The sequence below is a fragment of the Fistularia commersonii genome, chromosome 19 (assembly GCF_037954325.1).
Source record: "Fistularia commersonii isolate RoL2024-O1a breed Wild chromosome 19, RoL_Fcom_v1.0, whole genome shotgun sequence".
In the NCBI taxonomy this organism is placed as follows: Eukaryota; Metazoa; Chordata; class Actinopteri; order Syngnathiformes; family Fistulariidae; genus Fistularia; species Fistularia commersonii.
The window spans coordinates 873,723-895,000 of record NC_141302.1 but is presented as its reverse complement, the minus strand read 5'-3'; the positions used below and the strand labels follow the sequence as shown (position 1 = coordinate 895,000).

Genomic DNA, 21,278 nt, shown 5'->3' with positions numbered 1-21,278 from the left:
AGCGCGTGGGAGCCGAACGTGGACCTGACGGTAAGCGCGCGCGCGCACGTCTTACGTTCACTGTGATCGCACGCGCACGGCATCAACCGCTGTCGCGCGCGCCTGTCCGCAGCTCTACCAGTGCATGAGCGACCTGGAGTGTCGCGAGGGCAACTACTGCCACGCCCCCTCCGGAGGCCCCGCCCACTCCAGAGGCCCCGCCCACTCCCGCTGCAAGACCTGCCGCCGCAGAAACAGGCGTTGCCATAGAGACGGAATGTGTTGTCCGGGCAACCACTGTCGCAACGGTAAGGGGTTCACCATCACTACTACTACTACTACTACTACTACTACTACTACTACTACTACCACCAATATTATTGTTACGACAACTACTACTACCACCACTACTACTACGACTACTCCCACTATTACTACTACTACTACTTCTACCACCACCACCACTACTAATACTACTACAACTACTTTTACCACAATCGCTAACTGTACTACAACTACTACTACTACGACGATTCCTAATTCTGCTACTACTACTACTACTACTACTACTACTACTACTACTACTACTACAACGGCAATCACTAACTCTACTACTATTATTCCACACTACGACTATGATGATCTCTAATTCTGTTACTACTACAATTGCTAACTCTACTACAACTACTACTACTACCTGAACTATTACTACTACTACTACCACCAATGTTATTATTACGACAACTGCTATTGCCACCACTACTACTACTACTACTACCACTACTAATACTACTACAACTACTTTTACTACTACTACAACTACAACAGCATACACTAACTCTACTACTATTAATCTACTCTACTACTACTATGATGAACCCTTATTCTGCTACTACCACAATCGCCAACTCTACTACAACTACTACTACTACTACGACAATTCCTAATTCTACTACTACTAATACTACAACTACAATTACAATTGCTACCACTACTACTACTACTACTACTACCAGTACTATTACTACTACTACTACTACTACTACAACTACAACTACAATAACAATTGCTACTACTACTACTACTACCACTACTATTACTATTACCACCAATATTATTATATGACAACTACTATTACCACCACCACTACTACTACTACTACTACCTCTACTACTACAACTACTACTTCTACCACCACCACCACTACTAATACTACTACAACTACTTTTAACACAATCGCTAACTCTACTACAACTACTACTACGACAATTCCTAATTCTACTACTACTAATACTACAACTACTACAATAACAATTACTACCCCTACTACTACTACTGCTACTACCAGTACTACTACTACTATACTACCACTACTATTACTACTGCTATCACTATTGCGATGACGATTGCTAATTGTCGTGCTGCTGGTTGTGTTGTGTGTTTGTTTATTTGTGTGTGTGTGTGTGTGTGTGTGTGTGATATTTGCACTGCCGCCCCTGCAGACGTGTGTGTGTCGGTGTTTCCCGCTCTGCTGTCCCAGAGGATCCCGGACGCCGGCGGCGGCGGCAGAGGATGGAGGAGGAGGGCGGCGACGGCGGCGTCGGAGGAGGCGGGGAAAGGTGAGTCACGACCCGAGAACACGCTAGCGCTAACGCTACTGATCAATCTGATCGGCTAAGACAGCGTGTGTGTGTGTGTGTGTGTGTGTGTGTTTTAGGTCAGGTGGGCGACCCGTGCGTGCGCTCGTCCGGCTGCTCGGAAGGTCTCTGCTGCGCTCGCCACTTCTGGACCCGCATCTGCAAGCCGGTGCTGCAGGACGGGCAGGTTTGCTCGCGCCAACGCCGCAAAGGCGCCCTCGGCCTGGAGCTCTTCCAGCGCTGCCCCTGCGGCGGCGAGCTCCGCTGCAGGCCGCCGCCATCCGCTCCTCGTCGCTCCAGGCGGGAAACGCTGGCGTCCGCGACCGATACCAGACTCCACATCTGCAGGAGAGACTGGCAGAAGGACTGAATCCGTATGCTAACGAACCGAAACCCCCCGGGACCCGGGGCTCCTCCCGGCCGTCGGAGGCCGCAAACCGGACGGGAATCTGGTTTGACTTCATTCCCGCGGACAGGAAACGCTTTATTGTGAGAAAAAAAAACAAAAACGTCTTGATGTTTATCAGCTTCCGAACAGGAAGTGGATGTTTGTTGTTAAGAGGTCGGACCGGTTTGACCTCAGAGGGTTTTTTTTATTTTAAATAATGCTTTTAAAATAAACCGCTTTAATCACGAAGCTGTAAATAGTTGAAAAAAGGAACATATTTTGTTGATTTTTCTCGGAAAATTCTTCCTTTTAATGATTTAATGATTTCTTAAAAAATATATATCTTGTCATGTTAATTTTATTTTGTTGGACGATTAAACACTTTCCAGTAAAATTCCAGACAATGATGATTATTTAAATCAAATATGAAGATATTAGCCAAAATTCTAACAGAATAAATAATAGTCGAAATCAGAAAGAAGATAGAAAGGACCTGAAATGTTGAGAGCAAAGAAATCTTCAGCTAACATTATCCTAGCAGCAGTTTCCTAGCTTAGTTTTAGCCGCAGCTCCAGCGCAGAAAACGTAACAATAAAAACTGCTAGCATTTGCCTCATCGTGGCCAGCGCTAAGCTAGTAAAGGAATCATTATCCCACTATCCACTATCATTAGCTTAGCAAAGGTTAATGCTAAGCGACACCGCAGCTCCAGATCAGTCAGCCCTACAATCCCAATAAAAAGCCCTAACACCACCATGGCGTCGGCTAAGGATGAGCTAGGAGAAGTAGCGTTACCCGGAAACGGCGACTCCGCTAACAAAAAACGCTAATATTAGCCTAGCGACGGCAAAAGCTACACTAACAGAGGAAGCCTTAGCGGGACACGGCAGACCCAATTTTGTAGGCCCAACAAACCAAAACAAGAACTGCTAACATTAGCCTAGCGGTGGCTAACACTAGGCTAGCAGAAGAAGCATTAGCTGGGAATGGCAGCTCCAGCAGAGCAGGCAGAACAACCAAAACAAAAAAGGTTGTCCGCCGCCTCCTTGGGTTGTGGGATCTGATTTGTCATGTTTTGAATGCTGTCGTATTTTATCTTGTTTTTTTAAGCCTTCTAGAATTTGTAGTGAAATACTAAAGCTAATTTCAAGGTTATAATTATTTATATTTCTTCATGTTTCCAGCAAGAAACTGGTAGTGAAAGAGAAAATTCCTCAGGTTTGAAAACACCGACGTGTTTACAGTTCAGTTTCCTTTCATCTGACATTTTTATCTTCCTTCCGCGTTTCCTCATTTCCTCCTTTTCCTCGTTCCCTTGTTCCCCTCGCTTCCCAATCAGATCCAAAACCAAAGCTTTAAGCTTCGCTAAACCACATGCAAATCGTTTTAGTTCACGTCATCCTTTTTGTGAATGTGTTACTTTTATCTGGCTGGTCTCACCTCTGACGGGACAAACCGTCAGCAGATGACGCCGACGTTTTCCTGCATAAACCTTCTCCCACTGAGGAGGAAGCGCTACAGCTAGGCTAACCAGCGTGCTAACCACTTGACTGACCGAGCTGTTATCCGCGTCACTAACCAGTGTGCTAACTCCAATGCTAACCGCTATGTTGCCATACCTTGCTTTTATTTAAAAATGATATTAACATGTGCTAACTACCACGCTAACAATTGTACTAACAATTGTACTAACCACAATGCTAACCACTGTGCTGACCTGTTTGCTTACCAGCACACCGACCAGTGTGCGAACAACACACTGACCAGTGCATCAACGATTGTCGTAACCACAATGTTAACCGCTGTGATAACCACAGTTCTGACCGGTGTGTTAACCATTGTGCTAATCCCCTTGCTAAGCGCTATGGTAACCAACGTACTGACCTGTTTGCTAACTACCAGGCCGACCAGTGTGTTAACCAGTGTTCTAACCACCGTGTTAACCTGTGTGCCAACAACACACATTGTACTAAGCACGACGCTAACAGTTGTGCTAACCATTGTGCTAATCACCTCACTAAGTGCTGTCCTGAACAACGGACTGACCGTTGTGTTCACCACTGTGCTAATCACCTCACTAATCGCTAACCAACATGCTGACCTGTTTGCTAACCAGTGTTCTAACCAGTGTGCTAACCACCACACTGACCAACGTGTTAATCACATGACTAACCAGTGTGCTAACTCCAGTGCTAACCACAGTGCTGGCATGCCTTGCTGTTATTTAAAAATGATATTAACATGCATGCGATAACTACCATGCTAACCATTAGGCTAACTGTTGTACAAATCGCCTGGCTAAGCGCTGTGCTAATTAACGCTGGTTAACACTAATTAACCAGCACACCGACCGGTGTGTTAATCAGTGCTCTAACCACCGCGCTAACCTGTGTGCTAACAACACAATGACCAGTGTATTAACCACAACGCCGCTAACCGCTGTGCTAACCAACACGCTGACCTGTGTGCCAACCATTGTTCTTACAACTCTAACCCTTCAACTAACCCGTGTGTTAACCAGTGTGAGGTGAATCTGTTGTTGTTAAACTGTCCTTTTAAACGTGGGTGCCAGATTGTTTAAAAAGCTGTAAAAGTTTCACATTAACCTGCTTGCGTTGCCGAGGACGGTGAGATGATTCACCTCGAAACACTGAATTTACGAGACTTTCCTCACTTCCTGCTTCCTGATGCCATCCAAGGTCATTCCGATGTGGACTTCCTGTTTCCAGGACACGACTTTCGAGAACAGCGTCGGGAAAAAGGAAGCGGAGAAGATGATTTTTTTTTGTTTTATTCGCTGGATTTAATCACAACTTTCTTGCGTTTCAAAATTACTTTCTACCGGATGGAGCAGCGGGTGAGGGTCGGCGCCCGGCACGGCCCCTTCCCCTCCACCTGCAGCCGGCGGCCCTCGTACGTGGCCTCGCCGCCGCCGTCCACCATCAGGCGCGGCTGCAGCCGCTCCCACAGCCGCTGCTTGGACGCCAACTCTGGGTCCGGGTCACCTGACAAACCAGGAAGTGAGCGACCGGCGAGGGCCGATCGGAGGCGGAACGGGACGCGGATAAAATTGGTGTTACCTGGGAAGTCCGGGCAGGTGACCCTGTCCCCGGGGGCGGAGTCAGGGGGCGGGGCTAGCAGCTCCACGATGTCATCGGCGCCGCAGCAGCAGAGGAGGCGGGCCTGGGAGGCCACGCCCCTCGCCTTGCTGGGTTTCACGTTGCACAGCAGCACGGCGAGCTGCGGGGGGAGAGGACCGGGAGGTGAAGACGAGGATAGCGGCGAGCATCCATCACGCCGCCATCGTTCCCACCTGGTCCGGCTGGCTCCGCCCCCTCAGCCGTGTGACCACGGTGCGTGGGCCGCCCTCGCCGACGTCCACCTGCTGCACCCACAGCGCCTCGCATAGCGGGTGGCGCCGCGCGCTCACGATCCGCCCCACGCGCAAGTCCAGGCGGGAAACATCCACCGCCGGGAGGGCTTCCTGTGGGGGCGGGGCGGCGCGGCGTGCTGCGGCGCCAACAGGAAGTGGAAAATAATGAAGAGAATTAAAGCAAAAGGAGTATTTTTGTGATTCCAAATACAGTGACATCACTTCCTGTCCACACAGGAAGTGTGTCCGCTCACCCCCGCGCTCTCCTCTCCTTCGCCCGTTGCCTCTCTCACGGGAGGGGGCGGAGCCTTCAGCCGGGGAGGCGGAGCCTTCAGTCGGGGAGGCGGAGCCTTCAGTCGGGGAGGCGGAGCTTGAGGGCTGAAGGTTCTGCAAAGCCTTGGCTGCAACACAGGTTTGAATGGAACACGCGTGTGTGTGTGTGTGTGTGTGTGTGTGTGTGTGTGTGTGTGTGTGTGTGTGTGACGCACCGCTGCGTCTCCTCTGCTTCTCCTGCAGCTGGGCCCTCAGCTGTTCGATGTCCTTCTTCAGCCTGGAGTTCTCCACCAGCAGCTTCTTCTGCTCCCTGACCGACGCCTGCAGGACTGAGATACGACAGGCCCGTCGTCACGGCGACGCCAAGATGGCCGACAGCTGTCAGGTGACGCGCGGTATCTCACGGGCTTTCTCTCGGCTCAGCAGGGCGTGCGTCTTGAAGTACTCCACCATCTTCTCGCCGTCCTCGGGGTCGAGCTTCATCAGCGCCGCCGCCAGGCTGAGTACAGGAAGTACTTTCAGAAGTACTCGTAGTAAAAGAAGTCGTGGTCGTAGTAGTTGAATGGAATTGCAGTACAAGCAGAAGTATTAGTAGTATTTGTGGTAAAAGACGTGTTCATGTTTCCGGACTATCGAGTGCAACCAAATATAAGCCGCACAGCTAAAAGAAATTTAAAAAATAAGATAAATAAAATAACATATGTACATATAGATTTATTTATTTTATCTATTTAACATTTTTTTAATTTTTAAATAAATGCATAACGGAATCATCCACAAATTTGCAGTGGATTTTTTTTTTCCTGAGCAGTGGCTGGAAGATGTTTGATGAAAAAGATGAATAATAAATGAAACAAGAATTAAATGGAATTAAACAAATTTCGTGGGTCTGATGTGACCAGGATTCATGTTTTGGCGGCGTGAAGCTCATTAGCACGAAAAGAAATCAATAAATTAGCTGTAGCATCATTTTAGCATCATTTTAATTCAAAGCTTGGGAAAAAAAGTAGCAGCTTATAGTTATATTATAATATATGATATTATATGAAACTAATTTAGATAATATAATATTATTTTTTAATTATTTTTTATGATATTGTATTAGTTTTTTTTGTATTACATCAGTATTGTGATTGTTAATTGTATAACAATAATGTGTGATATTAATATTTTACACACATGCACGCACACACACACACACAGACACACACTCCGCAGCTGTTAAAGCAGTGTAAAGCTGAGCTGAAGCAGCTGCACTCTGACACGCTTCTATAAATAACACACACACACAAACACACACACACACACACACACACACACACACACACGACACTCTGGCAAGGACACACACCCACCCAGTAAGAGACCACAATATACACACACCTTTATATGATCATTCACAATAATTAGTCATAAAATGATTAATTTAACATTGACTTTTTTATGAATGAGTAACACAGTGTGTGACACACACTTAGGAAGTGATAAGGTTACACATGCACACACACACAAACACACACACACCCTCAGACACATCTTAAGTGAGTGACACACATTTAATGCCTATGTCTGATACACTATCATAGTTTAGACGTGACACACACACACACAGCCAGACACACACACACACACACACGCCTTACAGACACACACTTTGTCAACAGCAGCCTCAAACTTTATTCATCATACACACACACACACACAGATACTATTCACCTCATCAACACAAAAGATGGTAACTATGACATGGACACACACACACACACACACACACACTCGATATGGTACCTGGGGTTGAACAACTTGTCTGCGTCCATGTCTTCGTCCTGCCGCCGCCGCCAAGGTTCTGCAGGCGAGTGTGTGTGTGTGTCAGCTGTGAGCTCCCATCAATGAGGCTGGGGGTCAAAGGTCAGACGCCCCTCCCCCTCCCCTCACAGACTTGGGGGTGAAGACCCCCCCCCCCGAAATGGTTAAATACTAGTCAGGAGCACAAAAACAATAACAACATTGATTAAAATCATTTGAAAATGTAATAAAACCTAGAAAAAAATTTAAAATGTTTTTTTACATAATTCACTTTTTTTTTTTGTTTTGCCATTTTCTTTTAAAAATAGATATTGCCGATTTGAATGACTCTTCCAGTCACTCGCCCTTCTTCCAGTCGACAATGAGGGTCGACGGGAAGTATCATCCTTAATTATATCATTAAAAATATACAATATTTATACAAGTTATTATCTCAACTTAAAATAAACCTGTTTGTGAGCACTTTAATTAATGCCTTTGAGGCGTTCTATCCAAAACTGTCATTCAGGAAACTGATATTTTAAAAGTAATAATCAGAAATAACATTGGCAATAAGATCAATACCAATGGAGAAGGAAAATAATGATAAAAGTAGCAATGACAGTAATAACAACAACAATGATAATTATTATATTAAAATAGAATACTTCTCTACTTTTCCCACAATGTGGAAATTTAATTTGTATTTAATTTTATCTCTAACTTTTAGCAACATATTTATTTCTCGATGATAATGATAAAGTTACAATACGATTAATTGATTATGTCCTTCGTGGGTTTGACGGGAAAACCCGAGTTCACCCGAACAGGTGATTCAGGTTTCCGGGAAGGGGCGTGGCCTACAGGAAGGGGGCGTGGCCGAGCCCCGCACCATATATGGAGGTGCGACTGGGCGTGTCCGCTCGCACCTGACGTCGAAACGTGCTGCGGCTGCGCGCGCACCGTCACCCAGGATCAGGAAGAAGAAGAAGAAGAAGAAGAAGAAGAAGAAGAAGAAGAAGAAGACGGTCCGGGGTGAAGGAGTGAAGACGCGCTGCGGGAGGAAAGGTGAGTCTTCCGGCTACACTTCGCCGTTTCCGGGTGTCACGCGCCGTTCCGAGTCATTCGAGTTCCGCCCGCGCGGTTGTTGGGAAGAAGGTTCCGAAGCGCGTGCGACAGGTGTGTGTATGTATACGTTAATAAAAATATCTATATTTATATGTGTGTGTGTTTTCCGGTTACTGTCTTCTTCGCGTGCACTTCCGGTAAGAAAACAAAACGTCGTTTTTTTTTTTTGTTTTTTTTTTTACTTTTTAATTAAAAAAAAAAAAAAAAAAAAAAAAACACTCCAAGTGACGCGGCTCCCTCTGGTACGCATGCGCCGTGTGTCCGCGAAACCCCTCCACACAAACACACACACACACACACATACACACACACACACAGTCTCCTGTCAGAAAATCAGAGCGATTAATGAAGCTGCTTCCTGATTTTAGGATATTTTTTTAATTTATAAATTGTTTATTATTGAGTGGAAAAAAAATGGAATTGATGTTAGTGAATGAGAATCTGGGCTGCTTTTGGGAGGGGGGTCACGCCAGGTCCTGGTCCTGGTCCCGGTCCCGGTCCCGGCGTGGCCCCGGGTCTCGTGCCGCCGTCTCGTCCGTAATGAGAGTCTCATGGTTTTAACCTCGTTGGGCGGCGAGGACGTCAACAGGAAGTCAGATCCAGTTGGACGCCGGCAAATATTTACCCTCTCAGCTGCGGTGAGTTCAAGTCCGTCGGGATTCTTGAGCCTCTGCTGACTGTGACTCACTTCGTCTGCGCCGTCCCAACGTCCAGAATTAGATTAGCGTTTAACAACAGCTGAAATCAATGGTGTTTTGTTGTTGGAGCTGCTCTTCCTGTGACCTTTGACCCTCTTTTTCAAACTCCTACCCTTCTTTTAGCCTGCACACACACACACACACACACACACACACACACACACACACACACCTGAGTGTGACATTTGTGATTCCGTTGGCGGCCGAGACATTTAGCAGGAGAGAGAGAGGTGTGTGTGTGTGTGTGTGTGTGTGTGATGCAGTATTTCCCTGTGTTGCTACTGACTTTAAAAGTATATTTTATTTCATTTGACAGCTTCTGGTTTGGTTAAACGCCACCGACCAATCAGCTGTCCCGCCTGTGACCTCATCAGCTGGGATCGATAATGGCCTCCTGACCGGATTCTTCACATCCGCCGATCGATCACCGCTATTGGATTATTGATTACAGCGACTTCCGCGGTTGACCGCCGTGTTGCCGCGTTGACGCCGCCGCCGGCCGAGCGATGGCGGCCTCGGAGTTGATCCAGGGCGAAGGTGTCGGGCACGTCCCGGTGGAGGTCGTCGTGGCGACCAGCGGCCCGGCGTCCCCGCCCCCTCGCCGCCACGGCAACCAGGTCGGCAACGGCGACCCGGCGCGCCACGAGCCGCCGCCGCCGCCGCATTCGGAGCGCCTGAGCGTCCTGCTGCAGCAGAACCGCCTGGTTCGCTCGCTGAGCAGCGGCCTGCGGCGCCACTGCGACTACGTGAAGATCAGCGTGGCGGAGGAGCGGGCGGAGCGGCTGCCCAAGGAGTGGTGGAAGACGGGCGTGGCGTTTCTCTACGCCGTCTTCAACCTGGTCTTCACCACGGTGGTCATCACCGTGGTCCACGAGCGCGTGCCCGACAAGTCGGTGAGCCCGCCGCTGCCCGACAAGTTCTTCGACTACGTGGACCGCGTGCCCTGGGCCTTCACCGTCACCGAGGTCAACGGGCTGGTCCTGGTCGGCCTCTGGTTCCTCCAGTGGATCTTCCTCAAGCACAAGTACGACCGGCGGCCATCTTGATCTCCGGGGTTACGGGAGGGGGAAGCGCTTCGGGAGGGGAAGCTCCTGAAAAGGAGGCGGAAAGTGTAGTCCGGAATCCGTCGGGGGGAACGGGACGGGAGTTCATGGAAAAAAAACCAGAAGGATGCAAACGAAACAGATCAGGAAGTCATCTAGAAGTCATCTGGAGATGATCTGGAAGTAATCAGTTATGAAACAATCTGTGTATAATCTGGAATAAATCCGGAAAAATTGTAGAGATAATCGGGAAATGGTCCGGTACAATGAGGAAATGATTTGGAATTAATCACTCTCAGGAAATAGTCTTTGTATAATCTTGTATAAACAGGAAATGATCGAGAAATGATCTGGAGATAATCTTGAGTGAACAAGGCGATAATCTCTATAATCTGCAAATAAACAGGAGATGATTTTGAAATAATCTTGAAGTAATCCGTAAACGTTGGAGAAACAATCTCAAAGCGATCTTGAACCAATCGGGAAATGATCTCCGAATATTAAAGAAATGATCTGGAAATAAGTCGATTTGAAACAATCTATATAATCTGGAATCAATCAGGAAAGGATGTAGAGATAATCGGGAAATGGTCCAGATCCAATGAGGAAATGATTTGGAATTAATCACTCTCAGGAAATTATCTTTATATAATCTTGAAATAATCTGGAAACAACCAGGAAATAATCTCAGAATGATATGTAGATAATCTGGAATTAACAAGGCAATAATCTCTATATAATATACAAATAAAAAGGAAACTATTTAGAAATAATCTTGAAATAATCAGGAAATGTTCAAGAAACAATCGCAAGATGATCTGGAATCAATCTGGAAATGATCTGGAATGAATCAGGAAATGGTCCAGATTTAATGACGAAATGATTTGGTATTAGTCAGTCAGGAAATAATTTTTATGTGATCTGGAAATTATCTGAAAGTGACGGGAATTTATCTGGCAATAATCTGTAATCAACAAGGAGAAAATCTTTATATATTCTGCCAATAAACAGGATTTTTTTTTAGAAATGATCTGGAAATGATAGAGCAACAATCTTGAAATGATCTCGAAATATTGAGGAAATTGATCTGGAGTGATTCATTAAGGATATAATCTGGAAATTATCAGTAAAATAATCTGGAAACATTAAGGAAAAGATTTTCGAATTAATCAGTGAGGAAATATTTTCTGTGCAATCTGGAAGTAAACTGGAAATGACCGAGAAGTAATCTTGAAAAAGAAAAAACCAGGAAATGATCTGTAAATAAATAACCAAGAAATGATCCAGAGATAATCTGAAATGAACAGGGAACGTTTTGGAAGTTGATCGTGAAATGATCTTGAAAAATTTGGGAAATAATCTCGAAAGACTCAGAAAGAGACTGGACGTCACAGGAATTGATCTGGGGTTATAAAAATCAAGAAATAATGCGGAAATGAACAGGAAATTATGCGGTGATAATCTGGAAATGGTTAGGAGATAGTCTAGATGATCTGGAAGTGACGAGGGCTAAAATAAGGGTGAAATAATCCGGAAATTGGCAAGTGGAAGGCGACCTGAAAAACAAGGATTCTGGTAACAAAAAAAAAGGAAAAAAAGAAATTTATCATCATGACGTTTCCAAGGGGAAAAAAAAGCCTAGAAAATAAATTCTCAATAATCCAGAAAAGGGCGGGAGGAGCCGCCAGAGACGATCAATAACCGTCGATCGATTGTCCTGCAGGTCCATCATCGGCCGGCGCTGCTTCTTCCTGATCGGGACTTTGTACATGTACCGCTGCGTCACCATGTACGTCACCACGCTGCCCGTCCCCGGGCGTCACATGGTGTGCGCCCCCAAGGTAAGCCCCGCCCCCAAGGTAAGCCCCGCCCCCACGCCGGACCGCCGTCGCCGTGGTAACCAGGCCTGTCCTCCTCCACGCAGCTGTACAACGACTCCACCGGCAAGATCTGGAGGATCCTCAAGCTGATCTCCGGAGGAGGTGAACCTTTCAAAGTGGCTCGTCCAGGTTCTCCTGGTTCTCCCCGAGGAGGAGGAGGTCTGGGTCGGTGCTGGTGGTCCCGCCTGGTTCTGCATGTTCTCCTGCCTGGGTTCTCCTCATGTTCTCCTCATGTTCTCCTGCCTTGGTTCTCCTCATGTTCTCCTCAAGTTCTTCTGCCTTGATTCTCCTCATGTTCTCCTTCCATGGTTTTCCTATGTTCTCAATCCAATGTTCTCCCCATTGGTTCATTGATGATTGACAGCCGAACTGTCCCGCTAAGCCCCGCCCCCTGCCCTAAACTCAACAGTGATTGGCTGCCGCTGTAATCCTGGGCTTCCATCGGCTCTAAAAACAGAGAAGCTGCTGCAGAATGTTAGCGAACGGTATGCCGGTTAGCCCCGCCCCCTGCTAACAAGCCCCGCCCCTTGTCCCGCCCCCAGGTCTGTCTCTGACGGGCTCCCACATGATGTGCGGTGACTTCCTGTACAGCGGACACACCGTCATGTTGACGCTGTCCTACCTCTTCATCCAGGAGTGTGAGTTACTTTGTTGTCGTCTGCGTTTGCGTTGTTTTTTGTCATGACCGCGTGTGCGTTTGCTGTTGTCTTGTATTTGCGTAACATCTGTGTCATTTTTGTTGTTGTCCGTGTTCATTGTTGTCTTCTGTCCACGTGTGTTGTTGTTGTCGTCAACTTGTCACTGTATGTGGTTTTTCCATGCATGTTCATCACTGTCTTCTGTCAACAAGCTTGTTGTGTTGTGCTGTTGTTGTGTGTCAACATGCACCGTGTTGTGTCACTGCACGTTGCTTAATGCTGTTGTTGCGTTGACTTCTATCCGAGTATGTTGACGTTGTTGTTTGTCGTTTCCTGCCGGTTTGTTGTTGTGTATCAAAGTGTTGTTTTGTTGCATGTTGTCACTGTGTTTATGTTTGCTGTTGTCTTGCAATTGCGTACATTGTTGTTGTCGTCGCTGGTTGTGGTTTCACGCTGTCGTTGTGTGTCGCTGTCGCCATGCATGATTATTGTCGTCTTCTGGTTGCTGCTGTTGTGTCAACATGGTTGTTGTTTCGTCACCGTACCTTCTTTTCTGTTGTGTGTCAGTGTGCACACTGGTGTGTGGTGCATGTTTAGTGTTGTTGTGTGTCAATGTGTGTATTGTTTTGCCAATGTGTGTTACTTAACATTGTTGTGTTGTTGTTGTCCTTTAGGTCCATTGCTGACTTCTATCCGAGTATGTTGACATTGTTTGTCATTTTCTGTTGGTTTGTTGTTGTTGTTGTTGTGTATCAAAGTGCACGTTGTTTTGTCGCCTGTTGTCATGGTCTATATGATGTCATTGTTGTGTGTTTTTGTCATCGATGTTGTGCATCAACGTGCACATCGTTGTGTCGCTGTGTGTCGTTGCAATTAGTTGTATTTCACTCTTGTCATGTTTATTGTCGTCTTGTTTGTTGTTGTGCGTTGTGTTCTTCATGTCGCAAACGTTATTTTGTCCCCGTGTGTTGTTTTATGTTGTCGTTTTGTGTTAGCGTGTGGTACCTTAGTTTTTTTGTGTTGTCATACACATTTGTCATCTTCAATCGTTGCTTGCCGTACGTCGCTACCATGTGTCGTTGTGTGTTACTGTCGTCATGTTTACTGTTTTCTGTTGTCACGGCAGTGTGATGGTTGTATTTTGTGTTTCATCTGCTGTTGTGTGCGTTGTTGACGCCTGTTTGCACTGTGTGTTGTATCCTGTTGTCATTGTGTGTGCGTTTGTTGTCTTGTATGCACAAAAGTTGCAAAGTGTTTTTGTTGTCTTGTCAACTTGTTGTCATTGTATGTGGTTGTGTGTCTGTTGTCATGCATGCTCATCGCTGTCTCCTGTCCGTTGTTGTTTTGTCACTGTGCATTAGTTTGTGTTGTTTTCTGTTAGCGTGTGTTATCCTTATTTGTTGTGCGTCGCCGTTGCCATTGTTGTCTTCTGTTGTCTTCACATCGTCTTCGGTTGTTGTTTCATTGCGTTGTTTGTTATTGTTGTCGTAGTTGGTGTCCGTGTGCGCAGTGTGTTGTCATGCATGTTTAGTGTTGTCTTCTTTTCACGTATGTTGTTGCATCAACGTGTGTGTTGTTGTCGTCGTCATGTCAACACGCATGTTGTATTGTAACTGTATGTGGTTTCATGCTAGTATTGTATAGTTGCGTGTCACTGTTGCCACACATGTTCATTGTTGTCTTCTGCGTACGTAAATTGTTGTTTCATGTCGTTGTTTGTTGTTGCAGTTGTGTGTCAGTTTGCACATTGTTGTGTTGTTTTGTCACCGTTGCTTGATACTGTTGTTTTCGTGTCGTTGTTGTCATTTGTTTATTGTTGTGTTGTATCCAAGTATGTTCATGTTGTGTTGTCGCGGTGTACATTATGTCATTGTTGTGCGTTGCTATTGTTGTGCATGTTTATTGTTGTTTCCTGTCATTTTTTGTCGTCGTCGTGTGTCATGTCAACATGCGTGACGTGTGTTGCCGTTGTCATGGATGCCTGTTGTCATACTTACCGTCTTGTTTTTACAGGGATGTTTTATGCTAGCACGCCGTCACATGTGTGTGTTACCATTCGTTGTGGTGCGTTGCTGTGCCGACTCACCCCGCCGGTGTGTGTGTGTGTGTGTGTGTGTGTGTGTGTGTGTGTCCAGACTCCCCCCGCTGGATGTGGTGGTACCGCTGGATCTGCTGGACTCTGAGCGCGTCGGGCGTCATCTGCATCCTGGTGGCCCACGAGCACTACAGCATCGACGTGCTTGTTGGGTACTTTGTTACCACTCGCACCTTCTGGTGGTACCACACCATGGCCAACACACATGTACGGACACACACACACACACACACACACACACTCAGAGGTACCGCCTTCCTCCTGAACACTTCCTGTTCTGTGCCGTTTGCAGTCCCTGCGCGACGCGCCCGGCAACTTCCTGTCCAGGACCTGGTGGAACCCGGTGTTCCGTTTCCTGGAGGGGAACGTCCAGACGGCGGTGCCGGTGGTGATCTCCTGGCCGCTGTCGCTGCCCACCTCCTGCAGACAGAGATACAGGATGGTGGGCGGCGGCAGAGACGAATAAGGACGGCGCCGGAAACGGGAGGACGGTTTATTTATTCGAGGAGGACGTTTACCCGGCGTCACTTTGATCATGAATTGATCAGCACCTATTTTTTTTTGGTTTTTAATCGCGGTTCCAGGGAGTTAGCACCAGCAGCACCACCAAACCCCGCCTGGACGTCGGAGGCGTCCACGCATGTCCAAAGCGACCGCACGTCAGCTTGACCCGACAGCTTGACAATGTGGGGGATGCTAACGGTTAGCTCTCAATTTAAAACAAAAGGCTAAAAAAAAAAGGACACTTCTCACAAACAATGAAGGAAAAGCACGTAGCGGTTTTTTCAAAATGCCATTTTTACTGTGCAAAGCTCGGAATTTCTTTTTTACTCGTCAACATTCTCTTGCAATAAAGCTAATTTTTCATAAAACAAACAAACAGTTGGACGTTTAAGTCATCCGTTGCTTTCCAACGGTTCCCCCAGAGTAGCCTTTACCTTAGCCTCCACCACATTCCCGGTTTCTGATCTGCGACGTTCTGGCGCAACAGAAGTGGCACTGGCATTCTGCAACATGAACATGCGGAGGCTAGCTAGCTAGGCTAGGCTGCCGTCAAAAACAATCTCAGCTTTGCGAGACTCCCTCGCAAAAATGTTATCAATACATTCTCGAAAGCTAGCTGTTCCTTTCCATTGATGTGGGCTGGCTTAGCGCTAGCAAGCTACGTGGTTTCACAACGAGATACCCTAAATTTAAAATATGTAGCTGGTTTCTGGACGTTTGGTCGATGCGCTAACTCAACGTGCACCATCGCTGCTGACCGTTAACACTGGACTAGCATTCCGGGTGAAAAGCTTAGCTTAGCGAACCGCTAGACCTCACCTGGAAACGCCTCCCATTAATCTCCAACGCACGTTAAACCACTACCTGTCAGACAAAATGTCCCTCAGGCTTGAATGGCGGACCTTCAGGAGTTTACGAACCGCTTTATTTATGGAAGCTAGCTTGCTATCAGTAAGACTTTGATTAGCAGATAAGCTACGTGAGACAGTTTGTTCAGGCTACCTCCCGACAAGACTTAAGTACTCACTTCTGTTGGCAGCGGTGATTAGTGTGCGCTGCTAGTCAGCTAGCGACACAAATGTGCGCTGCTAGCTTAGCCGGTGTTGTCAACATGCTTTCACCGGTTTTGTTTACTGACAGTCCATTTTTGTACGAATTGAAAAGCACCTCCCTGTCTGATGTCACTGAATTAAATTTTGTCTTCTTTCTTAATCCTCTCAGTGGTCTTCACTACGCTCGATTTTTGAGCTAAAGCAAGAACGATTGCCGGCGCATTAGCCTGCTAGCACGTGCTGACAAAATTTAGTCCCTCCGTTCTTGTAGCTCGCTATCTACACGACAAAACAGAAATGTTTCGTCGTTACAATATCCATGTTGTCTGCAGAGGGCATGCTAACATGCTAGCAAGCTAATGCTCCAGCATCACCCGCTGTTTGCGAACCGTTCCAAAAGTCACAGATTCACAGGCTAACATCAGGTAGCAGGTTAGCGGTTTATTAAACACGGGTGTATCATCGGGGTTGTCGCATGGGGCAAAGACACAGTACACTTAAGCAACCAATCAGAATCTGTTTTTTTCACAAGGGAGGCGGGGCTTAACCCGCCCCCTCTTTCAGAGGACTTGTAGCTTTTCCCTCAAACGGACGCCATCTCGGCTCCGCCTCCCGACGGCTTCTGGCCCCGCCTCCTCTTCCTCTTTCCCTGGAACACAAAACAGACGTGTCGTCACGGTGACGGGGTTCCCGCCGCCGCCGCCGCCATCTTACGTAATTCTCCCGCGCCGACCAGCCGGGGTAGAGCTGCATGTGCAGCCGGCGCTCCTTCTGGGCCAGATCGTAGTATTTGGACTGTTCCATCGGCGACAAGGTGTTCCACTGCGGCGGGAAACGGGGGGTTATTTATTTCCAAAACAAGAAGGGACATGAGTTTGGGGTCCTGTTTTGGCTTTCTTGGACCTCCACCTTCTGCATGGTGGGGCGATCAAGAAGTGATCTTTGTCTTTGACCCACCTGGATCCAGTCACCATCAGGGGTACAGAAGTGGACATTGTGGACACTTACAAGTACCTGGGTGTCCACTTGGACAATAAACTGGACTTCAAGAAGGTTCAGAGGTGCCTGTTTTTCCTCAGATCTTTCAACGTCTGGCCAAACAGTAGAACTGTAAGTAAGAACTACAAGTTTATCCTGTTCTGATACCTCAAAGATTCTAGTGTGCCTTTCCAGGACACCACTTCCCATTCTGTCAAACTACCCTTGTCTAGGGACCCACCTGGATCCGGTCACCATCAGGGGTACAGAAGTGGACATCGTGGACACCTACAAGTACCTGGGTGTCCACTTGGACAATAAACTGGACTGGACTTTGAACACCAATGCCAACTTCAAGAAGGGTCAGAGGCGCCTGTTCTTCCTCAGATCTTTCAACATCTGCAGGACCATGCTGCAGATGTTCTACCACTCGGTGGTGTCCAGCGCCATCTTCTACGCTGTTGTGTCCTGGGCAGCAGGTTCAAGACAGACTTAAGAAGCTCATCAGGAGAGCTGGATCTGTCCTGGGAGTGGAGCTGGAGACTGTTGTCCAGAGAGGAGGATGCTGAGGAAGCTCCTCAGGATCATGGACGTCCATCACCTCCTGCATGGACACTGACGTCCTGTCAGAGCTCTTTCAGTCGTAGACTGATCCCACCAAGGAGCTCCTCTTCCTTCAGCCGCAGGGAATCTTCAAATCTTTGCACTTTTTAAGACCTTAAAACACTTGATAGCCTCAACTTTGACACTTTATATTTCATTGTATTTCTTATTTCTTATGCTTGAAACTCTGGCAAAATAATTTCCTTCGGGATAAATAAAGTTCTTCTTATCTTCTGGATTGTCCCCCCCCTGTAGACCCAGATGGACTCACCCGGCGCCCCAGGATGCGGTTGATGGCGGCGCTCTCGCGCTCGCCGCCCTCCTGCAGCACCTTCTGCCGCATCTCCTTCATGTACAGCATGAAGGCGTTCAGAGGTTTCTTCACCTGCTGGCTGGAGGGGGGAGAAGGTGAGCTCAGGTGCTCAAGAACTTCTTCTTCTTCTTCTGGAGGACCTTTCACCTGGATGGGGTGTTGCCGTGGCGACAGCAGGGGCGTGAGCCGGCGGCGGCGGTGAAGGGCGGGGCGGCGGGAAAATGGCGGTCGCTGTAGAGGAGCAGAGGAACCAGGGGGTGGACGGACGGCTGTGGAGGAGAAGAAGGAGGAACCAGAGTTTATCTCCAAACATCTAACATGTGGAGCTTCTACGTCCTCAGAACCTCCACATCCCTGCTCTCATCTCCACCCCGGAGGTACGTTTGGTACCAGAGATACCATCACTTATCCAGATCCAGAAGCTCCCTGCAGTCTGATGGACCTGAAGAACATCTGGGATGAAGATGAGGAACATCTTCAAGAAAGTCTGCTCACTTCCAGAAGATCTGGCTCCTGCAGGACCTCCTGGATTTCTTCCACAAATATTCCGATAAACGGTAACTCAAAGTGACAGTTGTTTCCTCCCCGGCTGTGGGAGTGTGTGTGTGTGTGTGTGTGTGTGTGTGTGTGTGTGTGTGTGTGTGTGTGTGTGTGTGTGTGTGTGTGTGTGTGTGGGGGGGGGGGGGGGGGGGGGGGGGTGTGGGGGTGTGTGGGGGGGTGTGGGTGTGTGTTTGTGTGTGTGTGTGTGTGTGTGTGTGTGTGTCGTGACCCTCCAAACCAAAGTCTGTCTTGACACTGATCGTGTCAGAATGCCACCATATTGGCCTCGAGGCCACACACACACACACACACACACACACACACACACACAAACACACACAAACACACACACACACACACTATCCTCTCACCAGAGGCTCTGCTACGCAGGGGCGCCCCCTAGTGGTGACATGCTGGTACTGCAGCAGAGATGTTCCCCATGCAGACAAGCAGGTGGGTGAGACACCGGGAAGGGGCGTGGCCAGGGGCGGGGCAATGGGCGTGGCCAGTTGCTGGTTGGGCGGCCCTGGAGGGCCAAAAATCACAAAGCGCAAAAATCAGGTAAAACGATCGTTTTTAACGAAACGCACTCAGAGGGAGGGTTCTCACCAGACGAGACCCTGGCGGGGGTCTGGACCTGGACCTGGACCTGGTTCTGGACCTGGTTCTGGACCTGGTGGCTCATTGGTTCGGACTCCTGGAACTGGAATCAATACTTGCATCAGTATTTCGGTGTTTCACTGATCACGTCAGTCCAAACAAAACAAAATAATTAAATCCAATCATTATTATGATTTGATTTTTTAAAGTATCATTTATAAGAATGATAATTTTTTACATTATGATTATATTTTAAAAATATGATCCATATCACCACTATACATGATTGGTGTTACTATCAGCATTATTATTATTATCATTAGCGTTATAATCGCAATAGTAACACATAAACATTTATTATCAAAAACAACATAATAATGACAATAATAATGATTATTTTTATCATAGTTATTATATAATGTAAATATTATCATTGTATCATTGTTATAGATGATATTATGATATTAATAACATTAATATTAATATTCGTAATAATACTATAGTAATAACAATTGTTATAACTACAATCATCATGATTGAGAAGATACAATAATAATGATAGTATATGAAATAATAACAATAATAATAAAACGAGTGTTTAGGATTACAAATAGCAACAAGGCAAACAACATCAAAGATAAATTAATATTTTACTATGATCTCTTTGATGTCAACATGAAAAGGTACAACTTCAGACGAATAAATGTGAGTAAATAAACAGTTTTGTAATAAACATGAAACTCACGGCTTCAAACGCAGTGGACACGCTAAGGAAGAAGAAGGAGATGGAGATGGAGGAAGCCTTGCAGGTGATCTTCAGGTGGCTTCACGTCACCTTCAGCTCCAGCTTCAGCTTCACCTTCAGCTCCAGCTTCAGCTCCTGCCCGTCTTCTGCTGCTCCTCCTCCTCCTCTGCTCTGCATGTTCTCGCCTGCTCGCCGTCAACGGGACGTAAACGTGGCTTGTGTGAAATGTAGACCACTCTCTGACCTTTGACCTCGCCCCTGAAGGGAGCGTCAGAGGTCACCAACCCGCCGGATTCGCCGCCAAACCTGTCAGAAGCGTTTTACCCGCCGCGCCTCCGAAGCATCACGGCCAATAGACATCATGCCTTGCTGACGGAAACCACGCCCCCTTTCTGGCAGAAGCCACGCCCCTTTTTGGCAGAAGACAAGGGGTTAGGTTCCCATTTGCTTTGCAGTTATTTGGCAGACTCTTGCATGCAAAGCGACTTACATTGGAGGTGCCGGGGGTTGAACCCAGGACCTCATGCATGCGTTCTACCACTGAGCTGCAACACCTTTATGCTTATTTGAATTTACGATTCTGTCCGTTTTCGTGGCTCCTGCCACGGGACCGGACTTTGTCGGTCATCTACACAATCGAACTTCTTCATCTACACGGTCGGATGTGTAGATGAAGAAGTTCTGGCCCCGATCCAAAGGATCAACCTCATTTTATACCTTTTGGTAAAAAGGGTCGAAGGAAGTCCTGATAAACTCCTCCTGACCCCCTGGCTCTGGTCGATTATCCACAGGGTTGTCATTGGAACAGCAGGGAAGTGCATTCCTTCCCATGACATGATGGGGTCTCGCAGTTACATTTTAACAGTCTTTGCAATTGATAGTGAAATAATGATGTGAGGTTGGGGATTCTATCATTTGACGTAGGAGATTTTTGCAAGTCCTTCTCTTGATGTGAGCGTCCTCACGTCACACAAGGACTACAATCAAAATTCTTCTTCTTCTTTCGGCTTTTCCCGTCAGGAGTCG

At 47.0% G+C, this 21,278-nt stretch overlaps 4 protein-coding genes across 4 annotated transcripts in view; 2 read left to right on the top strand and 2 right to left on the bottom strand.

The window, feature by feature from the left end:
- The window catches only part of LOC147223270 (dickkopf-related protein 2-like), a 3,290-nt gene extending 1,185 nt beyond the window's left edge, over positions 1-2,105 (top strand). The window contains exons 2-5 of the mRNA XM_086166110.1: positions 1-30; positions 113-287; positions 1,482-1,598; positions 1,697-2,105. The exon at positions 1-30 is cut by the window's left edge and continues 134 nt beyond it. Of these exons, the coding sequence (XP_086022236.1) occupies positions 1-30; positions 113-287; positions 1,482-1,598; positions 1,697-1,986 (612 nt within the window). The 3' untranslated portion in view covers positions 1,987-2,105. The remainder of the gene's footprint in view (positions 31-112; positions 288-1,481; positions 1,599-1,696) is intronic.
- A 2,674-nt stretch (positions 2,106-4,779) lies between these two features.
- aimp1b (aminoacyl tRNA synthetase complex interacting multifunctional protein 1b) lies at positions 4,780-7,550 on the bottom strand. Its single transcript, XM_086166359.1, has 7 exons — positions 7,439-7,550; positions 6,055-6,149; positions 5,866-5,979; positions 5,632-5,778; positions 5,318-5,514; positions 5,085-5,244; positions 4,780-5,009 (listed from the first exon to the last, which is right to left on the bottom strand). Exons 1-7 carry the CDS (start codon positions 7,465-7,467, stop codon positions 4,843-4,845), a joined length of 909 nt encoding a protein of 302 aa, XP_086022485.1. The 5' UTR covers positions 7,468-7,550; the 3' UTR covers positions 4,780-4,842.
- An 819-nt stretch (positions 7,551-8,369) lies between these two features.
- Positions 8,370-16,600, top strand: sgms2b (sphingomyelin synthase 2b). The gene is made up of 7 exons (XM_086166357.1): positions 8,370-8,503; positions 9,578-10,285; positions 12,028-12,145; positions 12,229-12,286; positions 12,727-12,822; positions 14,958-15,124; positions 15,210-16,600. The coding sequence occupies exons 2-7, from the start codon at positions 9,768-9,770 to the stop codon at positions 15,381-15,383; spliced, it is 1,131 nt and encodes a 376-aa protein (XP_086022483.1). The 5' UTR covers positions 8,370-8,503; positions 9,578-9,767; the 3' UTR covers positions 15,384-16,600.
- A 456-nt stretch (positions 16,601-17,056) lies between these two features.
- Positions 17,057-19,592, bottom strand: LOC147223267 (transcription factor 7-like 1). Its single transcript, XM_086166108.1, has 6 exons — positions 19,517-19,592; positions 19,279-19,433; positions 18,515-18,636; positions 18,326-18,446; positions 17,188-17,295; positions 17,057-17,122 (listed from the first exon to the last, which is right to left on the bottom strand). The coding sequence occupies exons 1-6, from the start codon at positions 19,590-19,592 to the stop codon at positions 17,057-17,059; spliced, it is 648 nt and encodes a 215-aa protein (XP_086022234.1).
- Positions 19,593-21,278: the final 1,686 nt, after the last annotated feature.